Source organism: Diorhabda sublineata, chromosome 3, assembly GCF_026230105.1.
Source record: "Diorhabda sublineata isolate icDioSubl1.1 chromosome 3, icDioSubl1.1, whole genome shotgun sequence".
NCBI classification, from domain to species: Eukaryota; Metazoa; Arthropoda; class Insecta; order Coleoptera; family Chrysomelidae; genus Diorhabda; species Diorhabda sublineata.
Window position 1 is genome coordinate 40,515,300 of NC_079476.1, and position 27,389 is coordinate 40,542,688.

At 31.7% G+C, this 27,389-nt stretch overlaps 1 protein-coding gene across 2 annotated transcripts in view; it reads right to left on the minus strand.

Annotated features, from left to right (window-relative positions):
• LOC130441580 (serine/threonine-protein phosphatase 1 regulatory subunit 10-like) overlaps positions 1 to 27,389 on the minus strand; it is a 34,146-nt gene that overhangs the window by 3,387 nt on the left and 3,370 nt on the right. For both annotated transcript variants that reach the window (XM_056775314.1, XM_056775313.1), the window contains exons 2-4: positions 24,855 to 24,952; positions 24,520 to 24,794; positions 20,960 to 22,036 (exon numbers count right to left, since the gene is read on the minus strand). In XM_056775314.1, the coding sequence (XP_056631292.1) occupies positions 20,960 to 22,036; positions 24,520 to 24,794; positions 24,855 to 24,952 (1,450 nt within the window). The remainder of the gene's footprint in view (positions 1 to 20,959; positions 22,037 to 24,519; positions 24,795 to 24,854; positions 24,953 to 27,389) is intronic.

The window sequence follows — 27,389 nt, forward strand, 5'->3', positions numbered from 1 at the left end:
TTCCCAAAAAAAAGTATTAACGCTTGTCTGTCTTTATGTAGTTTCACATAAACGTAGCGTGTATGTATTATGAAAAGACTTCGATTTTTTATAATTTCAAAGCGTCAGATTGATTTGAAATTTTGTACACTCGGTAAAAACCGATCACAATATGCTAATTTAATAAATTCGTACAATTCTCCCGGTCAGGTTCACCAAATTAGCATCTAACTTGACCAATTTCTAGATATCGAACACAACCTGTTGTAGGTGAGGACAGAATCTTTGAGAGGATTGAATTAATAATAATTTTTGGGAAAATTGGACAAACGAAACTACGACATACGAAAATTTTAGTTTTAAAAAAATAAAACACAATTTGTTAAAATTATTCAAAGTAATAAATATTTTCTATTATATTAATATGACTGAAGAGAAAAGTCAAATTACATTTTTAAAAGCTTGGGGTGGTGTGAATGATATTTAAAAATAAAATTATTAAGCAATGATAACGATTTATATTGAGCACCCCTCGTTTTTGCGACAATTTCTAATATATTAAGAATTATTTTCCATTCCTCAATTTTATTTGCGTGTTTTTTTCCGTAAAAACAAATAATTTTTTAAATAGTTCATAGTAACCTTGAGAAAATTTATAAAAAATAATTTTTATAGTAAAAAAATGTTTATTCAACGATGAATCAATTAATAAGCTAATGTTCAACGTGGTTTCAAGGAAAGTCGTGTTTATAATTTACTTATAACGATGACCTAGATGACATTTTTTTATATAATAAAACGAGTTTCATTTCATAGACAAAAAAAACTTGATGAAAAAAAATTTCGTAAAACTTTCACGTCACGGATAAATTTCTCAATAACTTTTTAATGATTTAAGTAGATAAAAGTAATTTTTTTCCAATCTACACATTTACGAAGCTCCATACTGTACCCCCCATTAAATTTTTTATTTAAATTGCCATTTAATTCTACGGAAATCTAATCTATAAATAGGCGAGGGCGCTTGGCTCCAAACATTATGAATGAATAAAAAAATGATTTTAATAGAAGCCGTTTCAAAAACAACTAGAAAAATAAGTGACAGTGAAATTGATAGTATTAGAGAAAGGGGGGAAAGAAGAAATAGCAGAAGAAATTCCGAAAGCACAGTATTTTTAAGTATATTTTGACCTCGACTTATTTTCATTAATTTTGGGAAAACAAAAATTTAATCATTATAAAACTAATTGCATTATATAGATGCATCAAAAGTGTGGACAACGCATATAAAAAAATTGGGAAAAATCTACATCTATCCTCCTAGTGGTCTAAATCTAAATCTCTCTTCCTCATTGCTTTATTGACATTATCTCGACAAGATTTTCTGGATCTTTCTCGGTCCCTTCTATCCTTGGAACTTTAGTTGGTAATTATTTTTATCTATCTGGTATTTTCTACGCCAATAATTCAATTCTACTACTGTGACTATATTTTCTTTCCTTTTATTGATCACCCAGTTTTCAGCGTCATTATTACAAAGAATGGTAGGACGAAACACGTTCGAAAAGGAGGAGAATCTGATAAAAATGAAATAAAAAACGATTTACGAGAAATCTGAGGTCGGGAAGGGTAAAAAACGGTTTCCGGTAAAACTATAAATCCTACGGAAAAATGTCGAATGGTAAAGTTGTAGGTAATGAAAAGATCTACAACTTTTGTATTTAAACTTTTTACAGATAACCTCAAAAATTTATGTGAAAAACGGAAATAACCAAACTTTTGTTTTTTTACAAAAAAAAAAACATTTTTTTTTACGAAACTTGTGCTTGAAAGTATACAACATGTTGTGAATGCGCGCGAAATATAAAATTCGAAATACCAAAATAAAACTTTTCGAAATTTCTAAACTCGAAACACTATGTTTCATTTATAGACGATAATTCTTAGTGTATTTTCAGTTTCCAAAGTAAATTATTGAAGATATTTCTTTGCTCTAGTAATAATTAATTTATTTGTCTATTTTAGAATTTTTTTGGCCATTTTCGAGCTAATATAGGATGAATATTTTTTATAAATTTACTCTTAGTCACATTTCTTAAAAAACTGCACCACGTTTCAACTCTTTTCATTTTTAAAATGGTGACAAATTGTGATGATTGCAAAAAAATATTTTTGCAAGAATTGTGCCGGAAAAAAATAACAAATAGCTTGTCTAATTTTGTCTCACAGACTTTGTTGCAACTCGACGTTATCATCACGTTCAATAAAATCAACCTTATTTCTATATATCCCCCCAAAAAAATCTAATAGAGTGATACTGGGTTATCAGTTATTGAAGATGGTGTATAAATTTGTTTTGGTATCGCATCCTCTACATAAGTTTAGATCCAAATTGATGGAAAAACTAGGAGCAGTTGGGTATGGAATTCACGCGTCCAATAGGGATTTTAGTCAACCCAATAACGGTGATTGATATGCATTAAATTAAAATCTGTACTTTTTGGCCTTTTTTAAAAAGCTTTTGTGACATCATAACGCGAAATGAGTAAGAGGATGTTTACCAACTGATTTTCTCAGTCGATTTTCAATTGAAAGCAATATTATTTTAAAAAAAAATGGTCGAACATTTGTTTTATTTCAAAATTATAATCAACCTAATCTTCTATTTAATAATAGACTCATTAGAAATCTATTATTTAACATGCATATTCTTAATATCCCCTGATATCGGTTTCTCTCAGTCATTTTTCGGAATTGAATTGAATAAAAAATTTCGACAGATTTTACTAAAATGATTTTGCAAATATGCTGATGTTAAGACTTAAAAACCACCGTCGTCTGCTAATGATCGACTCGATACCGTTTAATTCCGGGTATTAGTCTCCATCAAAGCTAGATCTGAGTGTGGGTGCCATGCATTGTGTCTACTGGCTGAATTCTTAACGACGAATGCGTTGATGCGTAGTCGTGGTGAAGAATCTTAGCCCACAGCCGCTTGACAACGTCCTCCTACACACACTCCTTGTATATTCTCTTCTGGATATCAAATGAGCACGGTTTTTATTTGCCATCGAAATATTCTATCCTTTTAAGACCTTTCTCCATCTTCCTCAACTCACTAATCATTTTGTTGATCCATCTTTCATCACCCAATCTACACACACTTATGAACTTCAACATATATAACAGCGAATGAGGTCTAACTTGCAGATATTACCAACGAAAACGTCAATAACACGTACTAGCAGTACAGGCGTTGCGTATCTCCATACAATTTCTATATTTCTCCAATTTATCAGAGAGTTGTACCGAAAGTAAGGTTCCCAATGAGCTACAGCCTCGAAAGAAGTTGCTAGGTTAAATCCGACAACAGTGCCATGCGCGCAGTGATTCCCCCACTCTCGTGTCGCCCGTCCGCTTGGCAGCCGTCAACGATGGAAGTTTCTCCTCGTAAGGAAGTTACCACTCGAGGCGATTCATTAGCAACTGTCAGGTTTATGGTGATGTCCGTTCAGTACGTTCGTAAATGGTGCAGGGTTTTTGCTGACGGTCGCATGGAAATTCACAATGAAGATTAGAAAGAAATATCGGTGGGTGACCGTCCGTGATTTAGTTGAACGTATTCTTGAGGAACTCGTTCGCTGCACCTTCTGGATGCTAACTAACGAACACAAGGAGCAGCTGCTTCACTGAAAAGTTGTTGGACTCTATCGTAACAGTGGTCGTGACTCTGGTTCACAAATAAATTCAAGCAAACGCAATCGGCAGGTAATGTTGTGGCGTCTGTGTTTTGGCATCAATTTCATGTGAGCCGATACGACAATAAACTCATGCAGATATTGTGAAACACTGATCAAATTCCAGAGAGAAATCCAGAAAATTTGCGTTGACTGTTATACCCCATTCCCCTTACTTAGCTCCCAGCGAATATCACCTCATCTCCAAACTAAAGGAGGACTTAAAGGGCGACGATGAAGGCCGATCAAAGGTCAACGAATTGGCAGGAGTCTTCTTCGACTTAAAAATAGAAAAGCCGAAACACTTTTTTGAAAAAATGTACAAATAAATATTTTCTATTTTTAAAATAATATGAGAATTTTACTTTTGGTACAACTCTCGTATTTCTAATGGTTTTAAACGAAATATGTTTATTTTAATCAATCCAGATAAATGTTTTTTGTTCTATTCGATTTCAATCTGCTGCTTCCGAATGAATTTTTTACAGGGGTTCTCACGAAAATCTAAATCCGTTAGATACGGTGGCTGACTTATGATCATTTTTTTTTAACCAAAAAATGACACAAAATAGTATTTTTTTTAATGTAATCTCGAAGCTCAACGATTTCGATTCGTGTTAAAAAATTTCTCAAAGACAAACCACCACATTTTTTCAATCAGTTCTAATCACTAACAAAAAAATATGTGCAATAAAAAACTGTCCAAACAAGAGGTACCGATTATGTTTGCGATTATTTCCAATACGTTTCAATTATATTTTTGAGTTTTTAATAAATGTTTTTTAGGACTTTTTGGACAGGAAGAAAGAAAAACTAAAATAGTTTGCCGATCTTTAAAGATATATTTATCTTCTAAAACAGTTACGTATACACATATTCGGTTTAAAAAATTTCGAATAATTTAGTACCTTAACGATGTAAGCTTACCTTTTCATCCATACTTACCCAGGTAAATATATAATAAAATATATTTGCTTTATTTAAATAACCGGCGAGATTTTTTAAACAATTTTAGATAGCACTGTGAATCTTGAAAGTAGCCACGCATCAATAGTTTTCTTTCATCAAACAATTATTTCCAACAGCATATCCAACTTCCATTAATTCAACTTCTTGAAGCCATCGGTAAACGATGATTTTGCTCACTAGTTACATTACATGCAGTCCAGTGAATGATGAAACGATTCAACTAAACGTATGGTCCTTAACATCCTTAATTTTGAAACACACGATTCCAATAAATCTTCGGGAAAATGTATAGTATTTTGTAAAACAACGATTAGAAATTTGTCAAAATTCATCAACCTCACAAAAGGTAGCTTTTCACTAGGAAAAACTACAAGCGTGATTTGTTCCGATGATTATTTTTATTATTACTACGAATTACACCCTCTAGTGGTGGAATTGTAAACTTAACAATGATTTCCTTTAGTTTAACTTATAGGTTTTCCAAGATCAAATTATTTTTCGTAATCAGAAGCCGATGGCAATTTGGCAATTTTAATCTGAGCTTTGAACGTTCGTTGGACACGCGTACCGAAAATCTAATTTACAAAACACACAACACTGTAAACAGACGGTTCATTCGGACGAATGATCACTCAAGTGATTGTTTTCTTTTGTTTTTTTCATTCCACACACACACAAAATGACAAAAAAATGAACTTTATTCGCTCATTTCCTCGAATATGTCGTCAAACGAACTCTTCGTTTCATTTTTCGTTCATTGGGGTGCATGTGATTGATGCCGAATGTCGGAATCCAACATCCGTTTATCACTTTTGATTCGTTTAATGCCTAGACGTTTCATTCCTAATGAAAGATGCTGAATGAAAGACAGAAATGAATAAACCGTCTGATATCACCTTTAAGCAGTTGTTCAGAGATGCCTATAGATACTAAGTAGTCTTTAACTTTTGTAGGCTGTAGTCATCGGGAAAGACGTGCCTTGGTAGCCGATTCCAAAGGCACTTTTCAAAAGAAGAAATCCTGATAATTTGAAAACGTACTCGGTGTTCATAATCCACTAATTGCTTACAATTACTGCTCTAAGTGGGATCTTAGCTCTAAGTTGTTTTAGTTGTTGGTAAATTCTGAATAGCGTTTAGGTTAAAGAGGCTCTGGGTTCGGTTTGGATAGTGGAAAATAGAAACTTATCACAAACGACTGTTGAAGGGACATGACATTAGAGAATTGAGAACGTTTTTATGGAGAATAAATTGATAACATTAAGAAATCAAGATCAGAATTGAAAAGGTTCGAAAGGCATTTGTCAAGTACACCTCCACGTCAGAATATGTTTCATGGAATGATATGTGTGGTCAGTACTGCTGGAAACTTGGACCTTGAAAGCTCAAATGATCAAAAAATTTGAGCCATTTGAGATGTGGCTCTATAGGCGCATCCTGAAGATACTCTGGATTCACATAATCACCAAGACGAAGTACTAAGACGCATTGGTCGCACAAGAAAGCTGTTGACAATTATTAAGAGGGTTGTTGCGACGGACAGAGACGCAGGAAAAGAAGAAGAAGATAATTGACTTAGTATCTACATGCTACGAAAACCATTATCGATAGGGTAGTCGTAGATCATGCAGGTTGGAAAATAGATTCATGTCAAATGTTTCGCCCAAATCAAAAAGTCCAGTAAATTTTATTACTTATACGTTAAAAAAATTACCTTAGACAAAACTTATACTAATTTCATCATCATATAATGTAAATTCTGTCGGAAGAAACGGTAAACTAGATTCTATCGCAATGACTTATAGTGATGTCTCATTTTTCTGTCACAAAGTGAAATTAGAGTTGTTATTGTCAATTGTTTTTTGGCGCTAACAATCTTTAAAAGATAGTGAACAATTTTTATAATATTCGAAGAATTCATATCGGTAATATCTGTATATGTCTGTAGCTTCAGTCCATACGTTGGTGACATAAACCAGGAGGTGCCCGGGTGTTCCATGTTTACGGAAGTTAACAGACTCAAGATATCTCAGGATTTGCTGGTTAACGACTTTGGCATTAGCTAGGAGTGAAGTAATCAGACGGTAGATATTGGAAACCGTCTTTTTTACTTTTTTTTTTGGTATGGGTTGAACCCGAACAATTTTCCAATCTTAGAACTCTATTATATGATATACAATAGAGTTTGCATAACTTGTTAATTCAGTTGCGCAAGTCTTCAAAACGGTTGGTTGTATTCCATATGGGCGAATCGTTTTATTGAAGTTTAAACCTTTGCCACATCTCTATAAGGCACCAGTTCCACAACTGTAAAATTCTTTTTAACTCCGTCTATCCTTTTAAAGATTTTTGTCCTCTTTGTCCGTGTTTTCAAAACGGTTTATCTGTACAAACAGACAACCCCCATTCTAAGTGACGCAAGCATTGCCTTATCTTCAATAATCCATGGTAAATATTTTGGTGATGCTCAATTTTGAACGGTTTGGGACAAGACATGTCGAGAAAGGATACGCATGGGCATAGCTTTGTATTTATGATGCAATTCGTTATTTCAGAGTAAAATTACACATTTTTTTTGTCATAGAGGAACAACTAGAAGCTGTCAAACAATCAATTTCAAAGAGTTCTAGCAAACTTAAAGCTACATCTCAAGTTGGATTTAAGGTGAGTAGATGGAATCTACTGTACTAATCTACGAAAGCTATTACGAAAAAGACTGTTGATGATTGTGCTACAGAGTATTTTGATGGTTGTTTGTAAAACAACGAATACAAGTTTGTCAAAATTCATCAATCCTCGAAACGTTTTATTGAGGTAGCTTCCCCACTTACCCCTACCATTTGATCTGATGATTATTTCTATTATTACTACGAATTACACCCTCTAGTGCTACGGACTAGCTACGTTTTTGGTCCCTCACTTTAGTAATTCACTTATAACGTGAGATCAAAAAATTTGTACTATTGATAATTATTTTTTTGTGATTAAGTTGTCGATTATTAAATATTCTAACTACTAAACTTCGTTTTGTCTCATTCAAGTTCATATTTTTTATTTTCTTCATGACTCTACTAGCCCTGACGTTAAAAAATCACGTATAAGGGTTCAACCCCTTCAATAATATTGTTTATAAATAAACAGCTTTGAAGGAATTTAAAAAGAATCAAATAACGCCAATCGCAAAACTAATATATCAGGATGAATTTGAACGTAAATAATTTCTTTGAAATATTCCTGTTAGACAGTCTTCGTTAAGCAGTGGCATGGTTTGGTGAGATTTATTTAAATATGGCGTTCTTTAGACCATGGGCGAATGAAGACAATGAAAATGCACAGTGTAGTGAGAATAAAGACAGTTATGAATTTAATAATAAAGATTTAAATATACAAACACAGTTATTTTAAATATATTCGAATGTTTAAAAAAAAATTATCGAATAGTCACGAAAGGGGTTGCTGTGGTTTCACAGAACCGAAATCAGTTGAAAAATTAACTAAGATTGTAAACGTAGGTCAACAAAAGTTAGCAAATTATCCAGAATACAATTAGAAACATTGCGTCAAGTTTTAAACACAAAAAACTGAATAAAGCAATAACCGAATCGTCAGAGATAGTTCCATAGCGTCAAATAAAATAATACCGAAGTTCTAATAGACGAATGGGGTACAAAAAGGGCTCTGGTACCCTGTTTAAACCAAACTCCCTCACGAACAGTTACATTTTACTCGTCTATTTACGTTTTATGATTTAATGTTTTTAAAAGTATTTATATAAATAATAAATTTATAAAATGAGGTATCTACGCCTATGGTAGATCAAACAAAATTGTCGGCAAGGGTTTTTATAATCTACAATCTGGAAAAACTATAACGCCGAAATCGAAAATAAAAAAATACTCCGCTCAAGTCAAGTTAGAACTGACAGATTAAAAAAACTTTCGATTACGACAAATAAATTTTCGATTTGGAAAAAAATTATTGTGGTAATCTCGTTTATAGTGTTACAATCATTTAAATTTGCTCCACCTACACTATCAATCATGTTATTAACAAATCGATGAATTTGTGATAATTGTTATTGATTTTAATCTGAATTTATCAACGTTTAGATGTTTTTATGTTCGGTTATTGAGAGGCGTTCAAATTATTTAAAATTCACTGTAATTTGATCATTTTGTAAACGTATAGTTTTTGTAAATACATGGTATTAAAATAACCGATGGGCGTATACCTTAATATTAATTTTGTTAGTATTTTGATACGTTTTAAGTAAATATCTAATATTAAAATAAATAACGGATACTGAGAATCAAATGACTCGATTTTTATTTGATGTCAAGTTCATGTAACAACAGATTTAATCAATACGTAGCTTGAGTAAACATAACGTAATATTTTTTAATTATTTTCAAATAAAATCAATTATTTATTAAATATTACTTGTGTGTGGTGTTTTAAATAAAACTGAAACGATTTATTTTGAAAGTAAATTGGTAAGAATCGAAGTTTACAGTATTTAAAGCTGGCAGATTAGAAAATCATTGATTTTAATTTGAAAAAAACCACGAGAAATTCGAATACGAATTTAAAGAAAAATGAAAAAAATTGATGTTCTTCAAAATATTAGAAAAAATCTTCCACTAACGATAATAAAAAGATGAATATTTAATAAAAGTTGAATTTAGAAGACAAAAAGATTATAATGAACAGAATTTCTATTCAAAACCAACCGAAAATCAACAAGACCATATAAAAAGGTCTAAAAAGGTAATTTTTTAAATATTTATGAATGTCGATAATATAAATCGAAACTATCTATCGTTGAGATGATTAATCGTCATGAATTCGTCCACGACATGAACCGTGAAGCCGATACCGTTAACATAATCGAACTGTTCTATTACATTAATAGAATCGAATAGTACCGGTTTCACGGTTCATGTCGCGGACGAGTTCGTAACAATATTCAATGATTCGACAATTAAACTCACGTTTTTTGTTTAACATAACGTGTTTGCCGATTCTATATAAATTATTTTTTTGATTTTATCAAGGGATAGTTCGATTTGTCATCGAATATAGTCATTCGACGTCTTGTGACACATATAAATATATCGTTTTGTAAATTATTTCATCGTTAATTGTACCAATATAATTTACGATCATTTTTTTATTCATTCTATTGATAACCCATAAAAAGCTAAATTTTTCCATTTGTAGCATTTTTTTTTAATTTCGATGAGTAACATGTTGGATAGTGTAGGTAGGTAAAGCAGGATAAATAAAAAAAAAACCAATCAAGTAACCAAAAGTTTTCTCATCTTTATTTATAATCAAAATATATTTCGCCCGTTTCCCTTCTAAACGTGCGTCTCATAATGACATAATATTATCATTTAGGACCAGATTCTGAGGCTACAACCTCGGAAACTCCGCCATGAAAACTTCAGGGAAAAATCTTTGGAATCAACAATTTTTCGACAAAATAAGTTTCCCCACAATTTGACTTCAGATAATGGAATTACTTTTGGTTTCGAATAATAAAAACACGATAATTTGGCATTTTCAAGATCGCGGAATCCATTTTTGGTATTTTTAATAATTGGATTAGTTAACAAGAATTACACGAAACGAGTTATCGCCCAATTAAAATAACCTAACCTAAACAAAACAAAACCTAACCTAAACGAAAGGAAATCTAACCTAACCTAACATAATCGAAACTAATGTTAAATGAACCTAACCAAAAAATGGATCCATTCGTCGATCTGCTTAACAACATCAAGACACAGTTTCCAATTCAATGCAAATAAAAATTGCATTAATAAAGTATTTTCGATTTTTCTACTGCAGTAATTCATAAATCCAGTTCAAAAAACAATACCGAATATCAACCAATCCAATTATTGATAAGACGAATGGATTCTACGATCCGGAAAACGATAAACCAACGTGTTTTATTGTAATCATAAATCGAACAGAAAGTTATTTTTTGTGGGATTCAACTTCATCTCCAAACCTCTAAATCCGGTCCTGTTATTATTAATTTTTGACGCACGTTTCTTATCCTAATGACGTACCTTTTTTTTACGAAAGTACCGACGCACTAAAATTTAATCCTCTTCTTCAATAACCATTCGACTTCTGCACTGAGTCGATTCCGATAAAAAAAATTAATGGAACCGATTATAAAAAGTTATTTTTACGAATCTGCAGTTAAGAGTAAAAGCAAAGAATCTATACTACAGGATGTCCACCGTTAAATATAATCATGAGATAAAACGTAAATCTAAAGTTTATAAATCAAAAAAACGGCTGTCAGTTGAAATGAATTTACTTGAAAGAATATTTTTGTTATCGAATTGTCGAAAAATATTGTAACGCATGCATGTTATTCTATATGTACCGATTGATTAATATTGATCAGTGGTTCCCAAAATGAGATTAAAGCCCCTTGGTAAATGGAGGTGATAAAATAATGAATACTACGAATTCAAAACTTCAACTTTTACTCGTATTATAAAAGAAAGTGACGTAAAAATGATTCCGTATTTATATATATAATTGAAGATATAAAATCTAGAATTTTCGCCTTCTAGAAAATTCTAGAACATTCGATAGTTAATTACAACTTTCTAAAATATTCTCCTATCGCAAAGGTAAGAAGAAGTTTCCGTTTTCACTGGCACGTTTTTCTAGATACAAAGACTAGAATTTCCACAACAGGACAGAATATTTCAGATCATTCTACAATGTTTTGACTCACGTCCAAGAAGAAGTTTTCGTTTTTCATTGAGCAGCCTGTTTATAAAGATACAAGAGCTGGAAAATACGTTCTCTAAAAAGGTCTAGAATATTCCACAATATTCAAGATCATTCCATAACAATCTAGAATGTTTTTTACTATCTTTCGTCTTCTTTTTCCTTTAGGATCTAGAAGTTTAAACCTCTAATAATGTCTACAACATTCTAGAATAAGGTTTTCCTTCTGTTTTCATCTGAATGGCATATTTTTAAAGATATAAGACCACGAACGTTCGTCCTCAATCAATTTCTAAAGCAATCCAGAATATTCAAGAGTGTTCCAGAATGTTTTGGCTCACGTCCAAGAAGAAGTTTTCGTTTTTCATTGAGCAGATACAAGAACTGGAAAATACGTTCTCTAAAAAGGTCTAGAATATTCCTCAATATTCAAGATCATTCCATAACAATCTAGAATGTTTTTTACTATCTTTCGTCTTCTTTTTCCTTTAGGATCTATAAGTTTAAACCTCTAAAAATGTCTACAACATTCTAGAATAAGGTTTTCCTTCTGTTTTCATCTGAATGGCATATTTTTAAAGATATAAGACCACGAACGTTCGTCCTCAATCAATTTCTAAAGCAATCCAGAATATTCAAGAGTGTTCCAGAATGTTTTGGCTCACGTCCAAGAAGAAGTTTTCGTTTTTCATTGAGCAGATACAAGAACTGGAAAATACGTTCTCTAAAAATGTCTAGAATATTCCACAATATTCAAGATCATTCCATAACAATCTAGAATGTTTTTTACTATCTTTCGTCTTCTTTTTCCTTTAGGATCTAGAAGTTTAAACCTCTAAAAATGTCTACAACATTCTAGAATAAGGTTTTCCTTCTGTTTTCATCTGAATGGCATATTTTTAAAGATATAAGACCACGAACGTTCGTCCTCAATCAATGTCTAGACTAGTCTAGAGCAATCCAGAATTCTGGAATGTTATTTTATTTCCTTTCAGTGAGGGATATTTCCCAATTTCACTTGAATAGTTAAAAAACTGAACTTTTCGCGCTCTAAAAATATCTAGAGCATTCTGGAATGTTTTCCCATTTCCTTTTCATGAAAAATGATACGATGGAGCTTTATTGGAAAGATATAAAACAAGATTAGTCGTTTCAAGGTTCGGGTACATCCCGGAACATTCTGGAATGTTTTAGAGTCCTTTTATTCCAACAACCACATACCTTACACATACTCCAGCTAGATGTTTCATAATTTTCAAACATTAATTTTTATTTTTCACTATATTTACAAAAGAATACAAACATTTACTTGCGTATTCAAATTTAAAAAAAATAAATATTTCAAGGAGGCACTAAGTATCATTTTTTTTTTCTAAAACGTCGAGCTGTAGACCAAATAAGTTTGGGAACCACTGATCTAATTAATACTTATATTCCATTGCCTATACAAACGTATAAATTTTGTTCAAAGGGTATATGGTTCATTTAAATTTTTAGTTGAAAAAAGATTAACGTGATACTTGAGAGTTACTCGTTTGCAAAAATATTGGCACAATTTTCAATGGTTACAAATTTTCATAGAAGAAAAGCTTATAACGAAAATACGATAGATTTCTTAAAGCATTACTAGTTTTTCTGTTTATACTTAAATAGATTTTTCTAGAAGCAAACATGAAAGTATTACAAACCGATATAACCAATCTAGAGCCATCTAGCGACTACTATAAGAATTGTTAATGCAGCCGCCCGCCTCAAATTAAATTTAAAATAAAAAAGCACAATATTCAAAAAACCAAAAAAAACCTTTCAATAATAAAAAAAACAATTCGACAAGGGCCGTTTTGGCTTCGATAGGTTTCTTTTTGGCCAAAATCTCCCCTTAGGAATAGTTAATCAAACCCAACCAAACGAAACCACCACAACCCCAGCCCTGCAGAGGAGCTATTCCTATATCAGAGCCTATTCAAACAAACTACGATTGATTACTGATAAAGGTCGTTAATCAGCCTTTGAATTATATTTCACACGAAAACACAACCTTCATTTTTCATATGGATTTGAAGGGAAAAAAGATATTGAAGTGGCTGCACTTTTGGAGGAAATCGATGTTTTTCCTGCAACAAAACGTGCATTCCTCATTATGAGTGCCTCCTCTTGAACTATCTTTAAGCACCCTTCGAAGGCTAACGTCCCGAAGAAAAATAATACCCGGGTTGTATTTAACCAACATACATATTCAGGACTAGATTTGGGTAAAAATTTATTAAGCCCAGAAGGAATGATAGTAAAATATTCAAACTTAGGGCCTTGATTTAAAGCCAGCGACGTACGGGTATTCCCCAATTCTGGATAGCCTTCATGGGAACTCCCCAAGTGACTTAGGACTGATCATACTTTCCCATTCTTAGTTCAAGTAGAATGAAAAATTGTTATAACTAATGTAGCGATGCTAGAACAGAATTTTTTGGATAAATTCGCGTGTATTATTCCAAAATTTAAAATATTGAATGAACATGGATTACGCCCACCCTATTATCAAATATTTCTTCGAGTTTTGATTATCATCTTCCAGCGGATCTAAATTTCGACGAGACTTTAACGAGTTAAAACTGTCCTTGTACAGCACTAATCAGTCTCATTTTCAGAGTAGAATCAATTTTTACCCTTAACCCTTTTTTAAAAGTGTATTGTAGATAATTTTATTATATTATATAGCGAAGTTTCTCGGTACGTGACGTAGAAGGATTTAACCTCTTTTGTTTTACGTAGTTTTTGTTTACCCCGCGGCATTGTGGTATCTACAGTGCTGTCCATTACACTCAACATACATGTAGTAATAATTAATATCCAAAATAGATGTTGTCTTAGGTTTGAAACGGAAAATCTATTTTCACTAATAACCCCTAGTTTTAGCCATCTCTAATTTGTACTCATGATGAAATCGATTAGTAAATTCGTACAAGACATTGTTCAGTTTTGTACTTTCTCTCAACCAACCCCCACATTCATATTTCAAATTGCGGAAAGGTTCATAGTAGCTTAGTGGGTAGCCATAGTTCTTCTGATTGGCTCGTCGTGCCCCATTTGACTTTACCTTCCTTTGAGAAGCCTATCAGGTAATTTGGTTTCAACCTTTTGATGTCATTAGGCAAGCGAGTTGTTCGGTAAGTGGCGGAAGGTCCTTCTATGTGTGCCGCCTCCCAAGAGACGCGTTAGAAACACTTTTGGATTTGGTTGATACTGGTCTAGCGAGCCCTTACTGCCAGAGTGACCGGGAACCCAAACGATCTGGATCTTGCAGCTATTTTATTACAGCGAATGGTTTGGAAGACGGTAGCGCGTGCCCCAAGCGAAAAAAGATTCGTTTATTTCGAGGTGTCTTCTGCGGAAGACTGTTCCGTCTAAACTATTCAACTTTGAGTCAATCGTTCACCACGTTACTGCATTATTTAATATAGCGGACTTGGAATCACTAGTCCACTGATCTCTTTCAGTGATGTGAGCCTCTACTATTAACTGTTGCAGGCGCCATTTGGTCACTACCAATCAAAATGGTGGACGATCATCCGCGGCTTGCGTCCTAATTTTTGCATGGCGAGTTGATACAACCTGCAGTTCTGTATGGATGTTCCAGTGTGTAATTTTACAAAACCGGCAAATTTAGTTTATGCGACTCATTCCCAGTTTATTTTTTTTTTTTTAATTTTCTTTATATTTTTCACCAAATTTTCTCTAATCTCGATATGCAATGGTAAATATATACAACGGTAGAATAATCGGTAGGTGTAAGACAACCTTAAGAGTTTTGGTTCTATTTATAGTCGTATACGTATGGACAAGGACGATAGATTTCGCTTTCCAAAACAAATTCCTTCATACAATAGTTTTTCTTAAATCTATTAACGTTATATCAATTATTTTGTTGTATGTGTAGTTTTTCTAATCAATTATTGTTAGTTTAGTTTCTTTCGTTACCAGTAGGTGGTGTTTAACGATTGGCATCGAAAAAGCAGCGTTGAATAACCTCAAAAATTTTATTCCGGCCTTCGTTAGAATATAGTAAACAAAAAATTGAATTATATGAATTTGGATTTAATAAATTGAAGTTTGTTCAAAAATTGACAGTTCTAAAGCTGATTCTGGTCAATGATTGGCTTACTGAAATCAATTTCATCAATAATTGGCTTTTCAAGTTGAATTTTATATGGGAAATTGGCAATTCCGAATTAATTCAATACGAAAAGTGGCTTTTCCAAGTATAAATTATACATGTTGCGTTGCATTCGTCAAAAAATTGGTTTTTAGTTAGATTTGGTCAAAGATTGGATTTTCCATCTTTGATTTGACGGAAAATTTTAGTCAAAAAATGACTATTCTAAGATTTGGTTTGGGTTTAAGTTTTCACGTAAAGTTTGGTCAAAAATTGGCTTTTCTAAATGCAATTTCAAGAATTTGGCTTTGCTGAGATGAAGTTTGTCAAAAATTGATTATTCTAAAGATGATTCTAGTCAATGATGGTTTTTTAAGTTGTAGTTTTTGCTGCAGATTGGCTTTCCATATTTCATATTGCGTTAAGTTTATCAATAAATTAGTTTTCTGTTTAATTTGACCCAAGATTGGCTTTTTCATCTTTGAGATTAAGCTTCCACGTTAAATTAAGTCAAAAAAATTGACCCTTCCAAATTGAATTTTTCTCTGAATTGGAGTTTATCAAAAATTGACTATTTTAAGCTATTTCTGTTCAATGATGGTTTTTTGAGTTAAATTTTTTGTTGAAGACTGAATTTTCCGATTTAATTCGGTCCGGAAAGTGACTTTTCTAAATATAAATTGGGCAGGTTGCGTTGGATTCATCAAAAAAAATGCTTCTCCAAGTTTGATTTTACGGGAAATTTTAGTCAGAAAATGACTTTTCTATTATTTGATTAAAAATAAAATTTTCACATTGAATTTGGTCAAGAACTGGCTTCTCCAAATTGAATTATACGAATTTGGATTTACTAAACTGACAATTTAGATAAAAAAAAATTTTTTGGTTGAGGCTTTCGTTGAAGATTGGTTTTTCCGCATTAATTTTCTCCGAAAAGTAGCTTTTGTAAGTATAAGTTGTAAAAACTGTTCTATCTAAGATGTAATTGTCGAAAAATTGCTTTTTCAAGTTTGATATGGTCAAAAATTGCCTTCATAAACTCCAATTTTTCGGTGAAATTTGATTTTTCGAGTAAATTTTGGTCAAAAAATGACTTGGTACATCAAATTTCCAAGTAATTTTAGTCAAAAATTGCCTTTTCCAAATTGCAATATACGAATTTGTATTCACCAAATCAAAGTTTGATCAAAAAAATGACCATTTTGATCAATGATTGGTCTTTTAAGCTCAATTTGATCAAAAATTGGTTAATATTATTTTGCTATTTTGATCAACTGCGTTTCATCATTCATATTTTGTTTTCTTATCTACATTCATTTCCAGGTAATAGTAATTTATACTAATCTCGTACTAATTCGAAATATTTCGTTTGATTCAAATTTCAATTGAATTAATTTTGGTTGCGACGATTTCTAAAGTTGCACACGAAACTTTCGAAAGGATTATTTAAGCCAGGATGTGATTATCCATTAAATTTTTGAAGTTTGAGTCGATATTATCAGGTTTTCAAATACTTTTTTTCGAGATATTTCTTCAAATATACAAATTTAGGCTAATTTATCCCAATTGAGATATTTTGTTTTGCCGGGAGTCTTTGAAACTTTTCTTCAACTGGAAAATTGTGTTCTTGGGAAATGTAAAATAGAAACCATATTTAGAAACGCTTCTAAAGTTTTCTATTTGGTATAAGATTGACTTTTTCTATATAAAATTGGTTCAAAATAAGTTTTACGTTCTATAATATTGGAGTTTTCAACGTTGAATTTGGATTTTTTCAATTAAATTGGGCTCAAGTTGAATTTGTACTAAATTTGGGCAACCATTGGCTTTGTTTCGTTAAATATTTGTCCAAAAACTGGATTTTCTGAGTATAATTGGTGTGTATTGCTTCTTCAGATTTGAAATTGTCAAAAAATTATTTTTCCAAATAGGTTTTGGTCAAAGATTGGCTTTTCCGATTTTAATTTGGTGGGAATTTTGATTTTTTTCTAAGTAAAATGTGGTCAAAAATTGGATATGAATTTGGATTTAATAAATTGAAGTTTGTCAAAAATTGACTATCCTAAAACTGATTCTGATCAATGATTGGACTTTTATCCAGTTTAATTTAACCAAAAATTGGTTTAATAAATTGAATTCAGAAAAGATTCACTTTGCTGAATTAAATTATTCGGCAAAATCATCTTTTCTAAACATAAATTGTGCAGATTGATGCTTCAAGTTGAATTTATCAAAAGATTGCTTTTCCAAGATTGATTTGGTCAACAATTGGCTTTTCGAGTTAAATTTTTTGTCAAGATTGGACTTTCCGAAGTAAATTTTTCGGAAAACAACTTTTCTAAGTATGAGTTGTACAGATTGACATTCCCAAGTTTAATCTGTCGAAAAATTTGCATCTCCAAGTTTCATTTGATGAGAAATTCTAGTCAAAAAATGACTATTCTATAATTTGGTTAACGATAAAATTTTCACCTGAAGTTTAGTCAAAAATTGGCTCCTCCAAATCTAATTTTATGAGTTTGGCCCTATTAAATTGAAGTTTGTCAAAAAATTGACTATTCTCAAGTTGATTTTGGACAGTGATTGGCCTTTTAGGTTTAATTTGGCCTACAATTGACTTTCCGAGTTAAATTTTGTATAAAAAATTAACTTTTCTAAGTACGGGTTGTGCAGATTGATTTCGTCAAATATTGGCTTTTCCAGCTTCAATTTGATGAAAAAAATTACTCTTCTAAAGCTGATTTGATCAATGTTAAATTTAATTTAGCTTAAGATCAACTTTCCCAGTAAAAATTATATTTTCTCCCATTTTAATTATATCAAAGTTGGTCAAAAGGTAATTATTGTAAAGCTTAATTTAGCCAAAAACTGGCTCCTTATCAAGATTAACTTTTCCAGTTGAAGTTATCCAAAAATTAGCACTTTCAAATTCAATTTAGCTAAAAAGCAAGCTTTTTATGGCAATCGGTTAAATATTGTCTAAATTTGGCTTCATTTTAGCCCAAAAATTGGTCTCAGTTCAATTTCGTCAAAGTCTTTTCTTTCATGTACTCAATTCAGTCTACGATTGACTTGACAGAGTTAAATTTGGCCGAAACAAGACTTTTCCAAATAAAGTTTGGTCGAAAAAGGCTTAATTTGTAAGTTTAGCTTTGTCCCAAATAGAAATTTCTAGTATTCTGCCAGTATTTTCACAAACGAGCAGCACCTCATCAATTTTCACATCATTCGTAATCGATACTCTAAAAATGTTGCATAGGCTAATTTTAAATCGATTGAAGATATGTAATATTTTGTATGTATACAAGAGGAAAAGGACCTTTTTTTATCCCATATACCTTAGTTACGATGAAAATTATTTTATTAGTCTCAATTTAAAAAAAAATACAGTCAAATAATTACATAATATATTAAAACTTACCATACGAAGACCTACAACTTAAAAAAGTGTAAATAAGTAGATAACACAGCCATCCGCGGACCCGTCACACTATATCACTCTTTATAAAAATTTTTTTTGGCACTGCGAAGTTGCAAAATATACACACTTAGGTACGAAAGAACCTTCCAATAAACATTTCGAAATGTCAACAACATTTTGTAACAATTTAATCAATTAACGTTTTTATTTGTATACAAAATAAAGTGATTAATGTCTCAATGTGCGATTTTTCCCCGATAATCGTAACTAAAAAGGCATCTATTACGACATATAAATAAAAAAAAACTAAAATCAAGTAATTCTCACAATAGAGACCAAAGTCGGTAAGAACCCATAGATCTATTAATTGCAAAAACCGTAGAACTAGTTTGGAGTCACAGACCTAATCATTAGCAAATCACAAAACTATCCATTACAAAAACCATAGAACTAGTTTATAATCATTAGGGAACCACAAAATTATTCATTGCAGTAACAACAGAACTATTAGTAGTGAAAATCATAGAACTAATTTGAATCATAGACCTAATCATTAAGGAACCACAAAATTATTCATTGCACAAACCATAAAACTATTAGTTTTGAAAATCGCAGAGGTAATCAGCATTAAAATCTACAAGTTAATCAAACGGCAATTACAGAACTATTCATTTTACAATAATCGCAAAACTATTGATTGCAGTAACAGAATTATTCCTTGTGAAAACCACAGAGCTAATCAGTAGTAAAATTAATTGAGGAACCATAGAACTATTCATTTTAGAAACAACAGAAATGTTCGTTGTGAAAACCACAGAGCTATTCAGTACTAAAATCAACGATTTCGTCATTAGAAAACCACAGATCTAGACTTTGAAGAAACCACAGGGCCAATCAGTACTGAAATTAAAATTTAATCATTAGGAAACCACAAAACTGTTAATTACATAAACAGATTTATTCGTTGCGAAATCCATAATAAAATCATCGAATTCACAATTAGGGAACCACAGATCTATACTTTGAAGAAAACACAGAGCTATTCAGTACTGAAAGAAACTGTTTAATCATTAGGAAACCATAGAGCTAATCAGTACTAAAATCAACAATTCCGTCATTAGAAACCGCAGATCTAGACTTTGAAGAAACCACAGGGCTAATCAGTACTGAAATTAAAATTTAATCATTAGGAAACCACAAAACAATTCACTTCAAGAACCACAAAACTGTTGATTTCAAAAACAGAATTATTCGTTGCGAAACCCACATAGTTAATCCGTACCAAAATCATCGAATTCACAATTAGGGAACCACAGATCTAGACTTTGAAGAAAACACAGAGCTATTCAGTACTGAAAGAAACTAATCAATACTGGAATAAAAAAGTTAATCATTAGGAAACCACAAAACTGTTAATTGCAAAAAACACAAATCTAGTCCGTATTTAAATCAACAAGTTCACCATTAGGGAACCACAGTTCTAGACTTTGAAGAAATCACAGAGCTAATAAGTACTATAATTAGGGAACCACAGAACTATTAATTGCAGAAACCGATTATCTAGATTTTGAAGAAACCACAGAGCTATTAATGTTTGTAACAAGATTTTGATGTGAAATTATATATCGAGAAAAAAAAAATTGAAATATATTTTTACGTTGCGTAAATTTAAAACTAAAACGTCAATATTTATTAAAAGGTCCTCGTGCTTATCAACTGTAATAAAAACTTATAGAAAATTCCTCAATAAATAAAATAGAAGAAATAAGTAAACCGTTCAAAAAAAACTGCCAAATCCTTTTTTTATCTATACAATGGGAGACAGCAGAGAAGCAAACAGTCTCCTGCCTTGTAAAGTAGGTGGCCGTTAAACATTCTTCTGCCATCCGTAAACACCTGAAAAACAAAAGAATAATTAGCAGTAAATTATTTGTAAACTTACGTTTTGGTTTGGGCGGTATTAGTTTTATGGCACCCGGTCTATCGGGTATATCGATTTTGTCTAATTTAATTTTCTTTTCCGAAGATACGGGATCCCTGGCGTCTCTAGGCGGAGACAATCGTTTGAGCGGTAAAGGTGGCAAAGAAGGCGGCGTGACGGTCTTCTTCTGAGGTGCTATTCTAGACGGAGCCGGTTTAGCTTCTTCTTCTAATCCCGTCGATCTCATTTTCGAGTTAAACACCTTTACAGTTTTGGGTCTCTCCTCACTGCTGGCGTCTTTCCTTATACCAATAGAAAAAGCTTTCTTTTTAACTTCGCCCGTTTCGGTATTACTACCGTCCGCTGTCTTTTTGGGTATTCTACCGAGTTTTTCCAGGGAAGGTGGTTTAAAAGCGTCTATAGAACTTTTCTTGTCCTTCTCACTTTTATCTTTATCGGATTTTTCCTTCTTGCTATTGCTATCAGATTCTTTTTTATCTTTAGTAGAATGACTCGAAGAACTACTTTTGATAGCGCCGTTACTTCTGCTCTTATCCCTACTTTTACTTCGATCCTTTTCACCATCTTTTCGATCCTTATCGCCGCCTTTTCGATCTTTATCTCTATCTTTACGGTCTTTATCCCTACTGCTACTCTTACTTTTCGACGAACTACTACTTTTGCTTCTACCTTTGTCTCTATATCTATCTCTGTCCCTACTTTTTTCTTTATCTCTGTCGCGACTACTGCTCGAACTCTTCGAAGAACTTTTAGATTTACTCTTATCTTCGATTTTTTCCTCACTTTTACTCTTCTCTTCTGATACATCTTTCATTTCAACATCTTTAGGTTCTTCCGCTTCTGCAGGTTCATCAATTTCCGCAGCATTTTTAGGAGAAGTAACTTCATCTTTTGAGTCCTTTTTGTAAAATTTGACAATATCTATACCGTCCGATATGTTTTTCTCAATTTCCGATTCGGATTCCGATTTGACTACTTCCACTTTTCCCATTTGTAACTGTCCTTGCGCAAGAGAACTTGTACCTTTAACAATCACCAACCATTGTTTGACCAATTGAGAAGACAAAGCTGCAACGTCTACAAAATAAATAATATATTGGTGGTTCCACGTATGAAAATTCGCAAATTATAAGGTACAACAAATATAATCATGCCCAAAACAGAAGCCAGATTTAATACTCAGCTTAAACAAAATTGATCCAAAAAAATATGCAACTCGTCAGTGAATATTCAATGTTTAGTTATATTTTAAATGATTACTGAGTTTACTCTGATACAACAACAGTTATACGAAGGATTAAATCAATAAAGCTACTGAGAATGGAGGAAAGAAACTAAATGAGGTACTACCACAAACTAAAGACAGCAAAATGGAAAGAATTTTGGAAAAAAGAAACCCAACTTTAAGAATAAGAAACATTTATTCCAATTTAAACTTTCCCAATTAGTCATCAAATGGATAAATCACATCTAATGTTCCAAGTGATTATTCAACCATCAAAAAATTTACCGAATAATTGGAAAAAAAGTAAAATAGCAAATTAATGAGGTAAATTGTTATTCTGTATTATTAGATTCATTTGCCAGAGTCAGAATCATTCAGAACCAGATCACGTAAGCAAAAATTGGTTCAAGGTTAGTTCGGTTCTGAATTTTCCTTATGGATTACCAATTGGTTGTAGAAGCTTTCAGATTTTTGTTAGAAGTCTGAATTGTTCAGAACCAGATCACATGAGAAAAATTATTGTTCAAGTTCAAAATTTCCTTCATTGATTACAAAACTGTTCTAAACGTTCTAGGATTTTAGTTAGGGATACAGTATCATTCAGGATACCGTTCTGAATTTTCCTTACGGATTACAAATTGGTTCTAGTAGTCCTCGGATTTTTGTTAGGGATTCCTATTCATTTAGAATTAGGCCACATGAAAAAAAATTTGTATCAAGGTTAATTCAGTTCTGAAGTTTTCAGATTTTTGTTTGTATTGGGGCTATTGGTTCAGTTATCCACGTACGACAAACTGCTTCTATACAAGCAAAATTATGGCATAAAACTATGGGGTTGTGCCAGTAAAAGTAACATCGAAATTATTCAACAATTCCAGAATTATATTAAGGAACATCATCGATGCACATTAGTCCTGCCATGTACATTGGTTGCTTCATCATGTTAACGTAGAGGTAATTCAACACGTAAACAACACAAACATGATCAGAAAACTTGAGAGGATTAAACCCTTCGAATTAGTGTAATAATTATTTAGTGATGAAGCAAAGTATAATGCAGATAAGTGTCAATTAGTGAGTAAGACCCTAGTTTTGAGTTTTCCAATCTTGGTAATTTAGGTTACAAAAATATTGCTATTTAATCTCTTTCTGATCATATTGTAGTGTCACAAAACAAAATTTTCCTTATAGATTATCAATTGGTTCTGTTAGTTTTCAGATTTTTGTTGGAGGTTGTTGGGATTGTGGATTGGGTAACGGTGTATTTCGAAAAAAAAAAAAACTAAATATGTTATCAATTGGAACATTATTTTATTTCCATTAGAGTTTCGGAGGTATGTCCTTACAATATTAAGGATCGGAGAGAACTGACTACCTTCTACTACCAAACTCAATATATTTTCGGTTTGTATTATCGATTTTATATTTAAGCTTATACCTGTGTGCTAAACAGATGTTTTAAAAAACTCTACTTCCAAAGTTAATATTATAAAAGTATAATATCTTAAATGAGAAGAATTTTTGCATTCAAATTTACCCACAGAAGTCTGATTCATTCAGAACCAGAGCATGTGAGCCAAAATATTTGTTAGTTTGGTTCAGAATTTCCTTATGGATAACCAATTGGTTCTGGTGGTTTTCAGATTTTTTTAAGGATTCCGAATCATTCTGAAGCATGTCACATGAACAAAAATATTTGTTAGTTCGATTCTGAATTTTCCTTATGGATTACCAATTAGTTCTGGTAGTTTTCAGATTTTTATTAGAAGTTTGAATCAATCAGAACCACATCGCATGAGCAATTCTGCTCATGTGATCTTTTTTCAAGATTAGTTCGGTTCTAAATTCTCCTTATGGATTAGCAATCGGTTGTAGTTCTTAGATTTTTGTTAGGATATAAGTTCGGTTCAATATCCACCATAATACCAAAAAGTCTGGATTAAAATGATAAACTGGCATCAGCTGATGTTTGCTTACATTATTTTTCAATTAAACGGTGAATAAACACACAAATAGGAAAAATATTCCTCAGTAGAGACCGATAAGGTAAAATGGTCCCGTAATCCTAAAATCTTCCACAACAAAGCACGAAAAGATTCAAGTTGAGATTCTCAACGGAAGCTATTGTAATTCAAATAAAATTTTGTTGGAAAAATTAAAAATATAATAGATTTTCCATACTTTAAAAACTCATGTGTTAACTAAATAGTATTTTCAAAACTGAAATACACAAACTATATTCAAAATAATCTTGGCCTTTCGCGTTTGATGTATTTCCATTTTGTGCATAATTATTTCTGTGTTAAATAAACGTTAATGAAAAAAATTAATTTACCTTGTACGTCATCTCTTCGTGATAAACTTTTTATTAATTTTGGTAATATATTGAGCTTCAAACGCTCTACATCGACGGGCGTTATCAATAACAATCCTAATATTTCTTTTACTAAATGCCAATTGGCCGTCTGAACGGCGTCCTGTAACCAAGTTTGTATGAGGGTCCATCCACCCTCGGCCATAAACATATCAACTAATTCTTTACTAGTGTTCTTCAAAATTAACACATACACGCATTTGCTGACTAATTTTTTTGAAAATTTAGTCATTAAACTAAAAGTGAAACGAATATTTTATAGAATAAATTCGAAAATGAATATCGCAAATACTTACTTGACCAGACGCGGGACTTCGTCTCTTGATAGGATCCCTCCATCGGGTGTCAGGAGTACTGATAGACACTTCAATAACTGCAAAGGGTCTATACGAGGCTGCAAAACAAAAAAATAAAATAAAGTTTTCGGTTCCTACAATCCCCTATTTGAAAATTAAACTTTCATTAGATTTCGTACTGAAATGTGACAGTTCATTTGACAAATGTCTTATCACTAGAGTTTTAGTGCGTGTAAGTTTCAAGAACTAGGATTGAAACATCAATGACAAAATAATATTAATAAGGGAAGAAGAAAAAATTAAATATTATTCACTAATCCTTATAACGAAATATTTTTATTATAATTATAATCATTTGCAGAATTTCACAAGAGGTTAAAGTAACCATGGTAAACTGTAATCTCGAAGAAATTTTCAATTTTCAACATTTCTGTATCTCTTCCAATTTTATTTTCAGTCTTAACTTAATTATGGTCTAGGTTTAGGCACCAAAATGATCCAAAGAATAACCGGGAATAGTATGATGTCTAATTTCACATTTTATATATAGAGAAAAATTTTTTTTCAGGAAATTTTCACACATATCTGATATGTTAAATGATAAATGATGAAAAGTCGTTTTATTTTTTCTCATAAATAACGTAAACAGAGTTTTATATTAGATTAGGATTAATTATTAAATATAATTTTATAGACCCATCAAAGTAGAAATTTTTAAAAATCGTTTTGAATCTATTAACAAGGATTAGGTAACTGGTAGTCGCTCTTTTTCGCCTGTTCATCCGTCGTTATCAAGCAAAAAAAACAGAAACAGTCTAGGATCAGAGGTGTCAATTTTCCAAAGGGCCATATATTAAATTTTGAATTCGTACTTGGGCCAGATTGAAAATAAAAAAAGCATTTTATTTATTAAATTATATAAGTATATAATATATGGTTGTTAAAAATCATATCAAAGTTATAAAAAGTGGTTGTTGAGCTCTAGGATCCAGATAACTGACTTCTCTTGTTTTTGACAAGCTCATTTATGTCAGGTATCATATTCGTTGTAGTTACTTGATTGAATATGTAAGTCTAGTGCTATGTTTGCCATTTAGACTGAAAAACCTTCACAATCACTACTTCGAAGTACAGTTAAATTTCTATTCTAATCGTATCGCTTCGATTACTCGACTCAACTGACTCAAGTCGCGCCGACGCACTCGTTTTATATGGTTAAGGAAGGTTTCTATAAGTGGAAGTTGTTCCGACTAAGGGAAACAGAATAATAACGCTTTCTCTATCCTCCGAGGTTTCAGCTCGGTTCTGCGCATTCTCAAGCATGCGCAGTATAGATAAAGTGTCTCGAACGAAAATGAATATTGTCGGCACCGTAACGTAGTGACGGTGAAGTAATAATTAAATAAAAGCTAAGAGAGAATTTCTAGGTATTGAAAAGTTCTGCAACTAGATTTATTGGTTGTATAATTTGTTTTAGTAATCCCAAGGGAATGTTTGATAACATGACTATTAGTTTCTTGAAGTTACCGAAATTCTGCTACAAAAAATACTCAAAACGTATATTTCAATAAAATTAGTTATATGAAATCAAGTTAATGAACCGAGGAAAATACAATGAAAATCAAAGGGAGAAAATTTGAAAGGATTATTAAATATTTTCAAGCAAAATCTAATCAAATACTAGGACACCATCTAAACAACTTTGAAAATAGTTTGCTGAAGGAAACAATGATGTCCATAATTTTTTTACTAAATATTTCTCTACTCCGTAATGTAATTCGTGAGTAGAATCATTTTTTATACATTGGTGCCAGCTCAGAAGATATTTGGACATATTTGGAAAGACATCATAACAATAATATAATTAGTAAGTAAATCATTAAAATTGGTAATGGAAATATTTATTTACTTTAGGTCCCTAAATAAATATCTCATGAATACTTCCAATTTATATTTCCAAATCGATAATGGTTAAGACGAATATTTCATAGTATCAAATTTTTATGATATACAAAAGTAACAAGAACTAAATTAGAGACAAGATCTCGTGCCACAATGATCTAATTATAATTATAATAACTACCTTTCAAAACAGTTGTACTTAAATATCTTATTCAACAAAAATGATTTATATTCAAAATATCGTAACTTTCTCTCCCCAACTTATTAAAAATTAACACTACCACATCATATAGTAACTTTAAGCTCCCAGTTTATTAAAAATTAACACTACCACATCATATAGTAACTTTAAGCTCCCAGTTTATTAAAAATTAACACTACCACATCATATAGTAACTTTAAGCTCCCAGTTTATTAAAAATTAACACTACCACATCATAAAGTAACTTTCAATTCCCAACTTGATAAAAATTAACACTGCCACATCATCATATAGCAATTTTCAATTCCCAACTTAATAAAAATTAACACTACCACATCTTAATTTGTGAGAATTTTTGTTCAATTGGTATGAATAAACATAGATTGAGATATATCTTTTTTTTCATTACCTAAGTTCATAATGCATTCTAT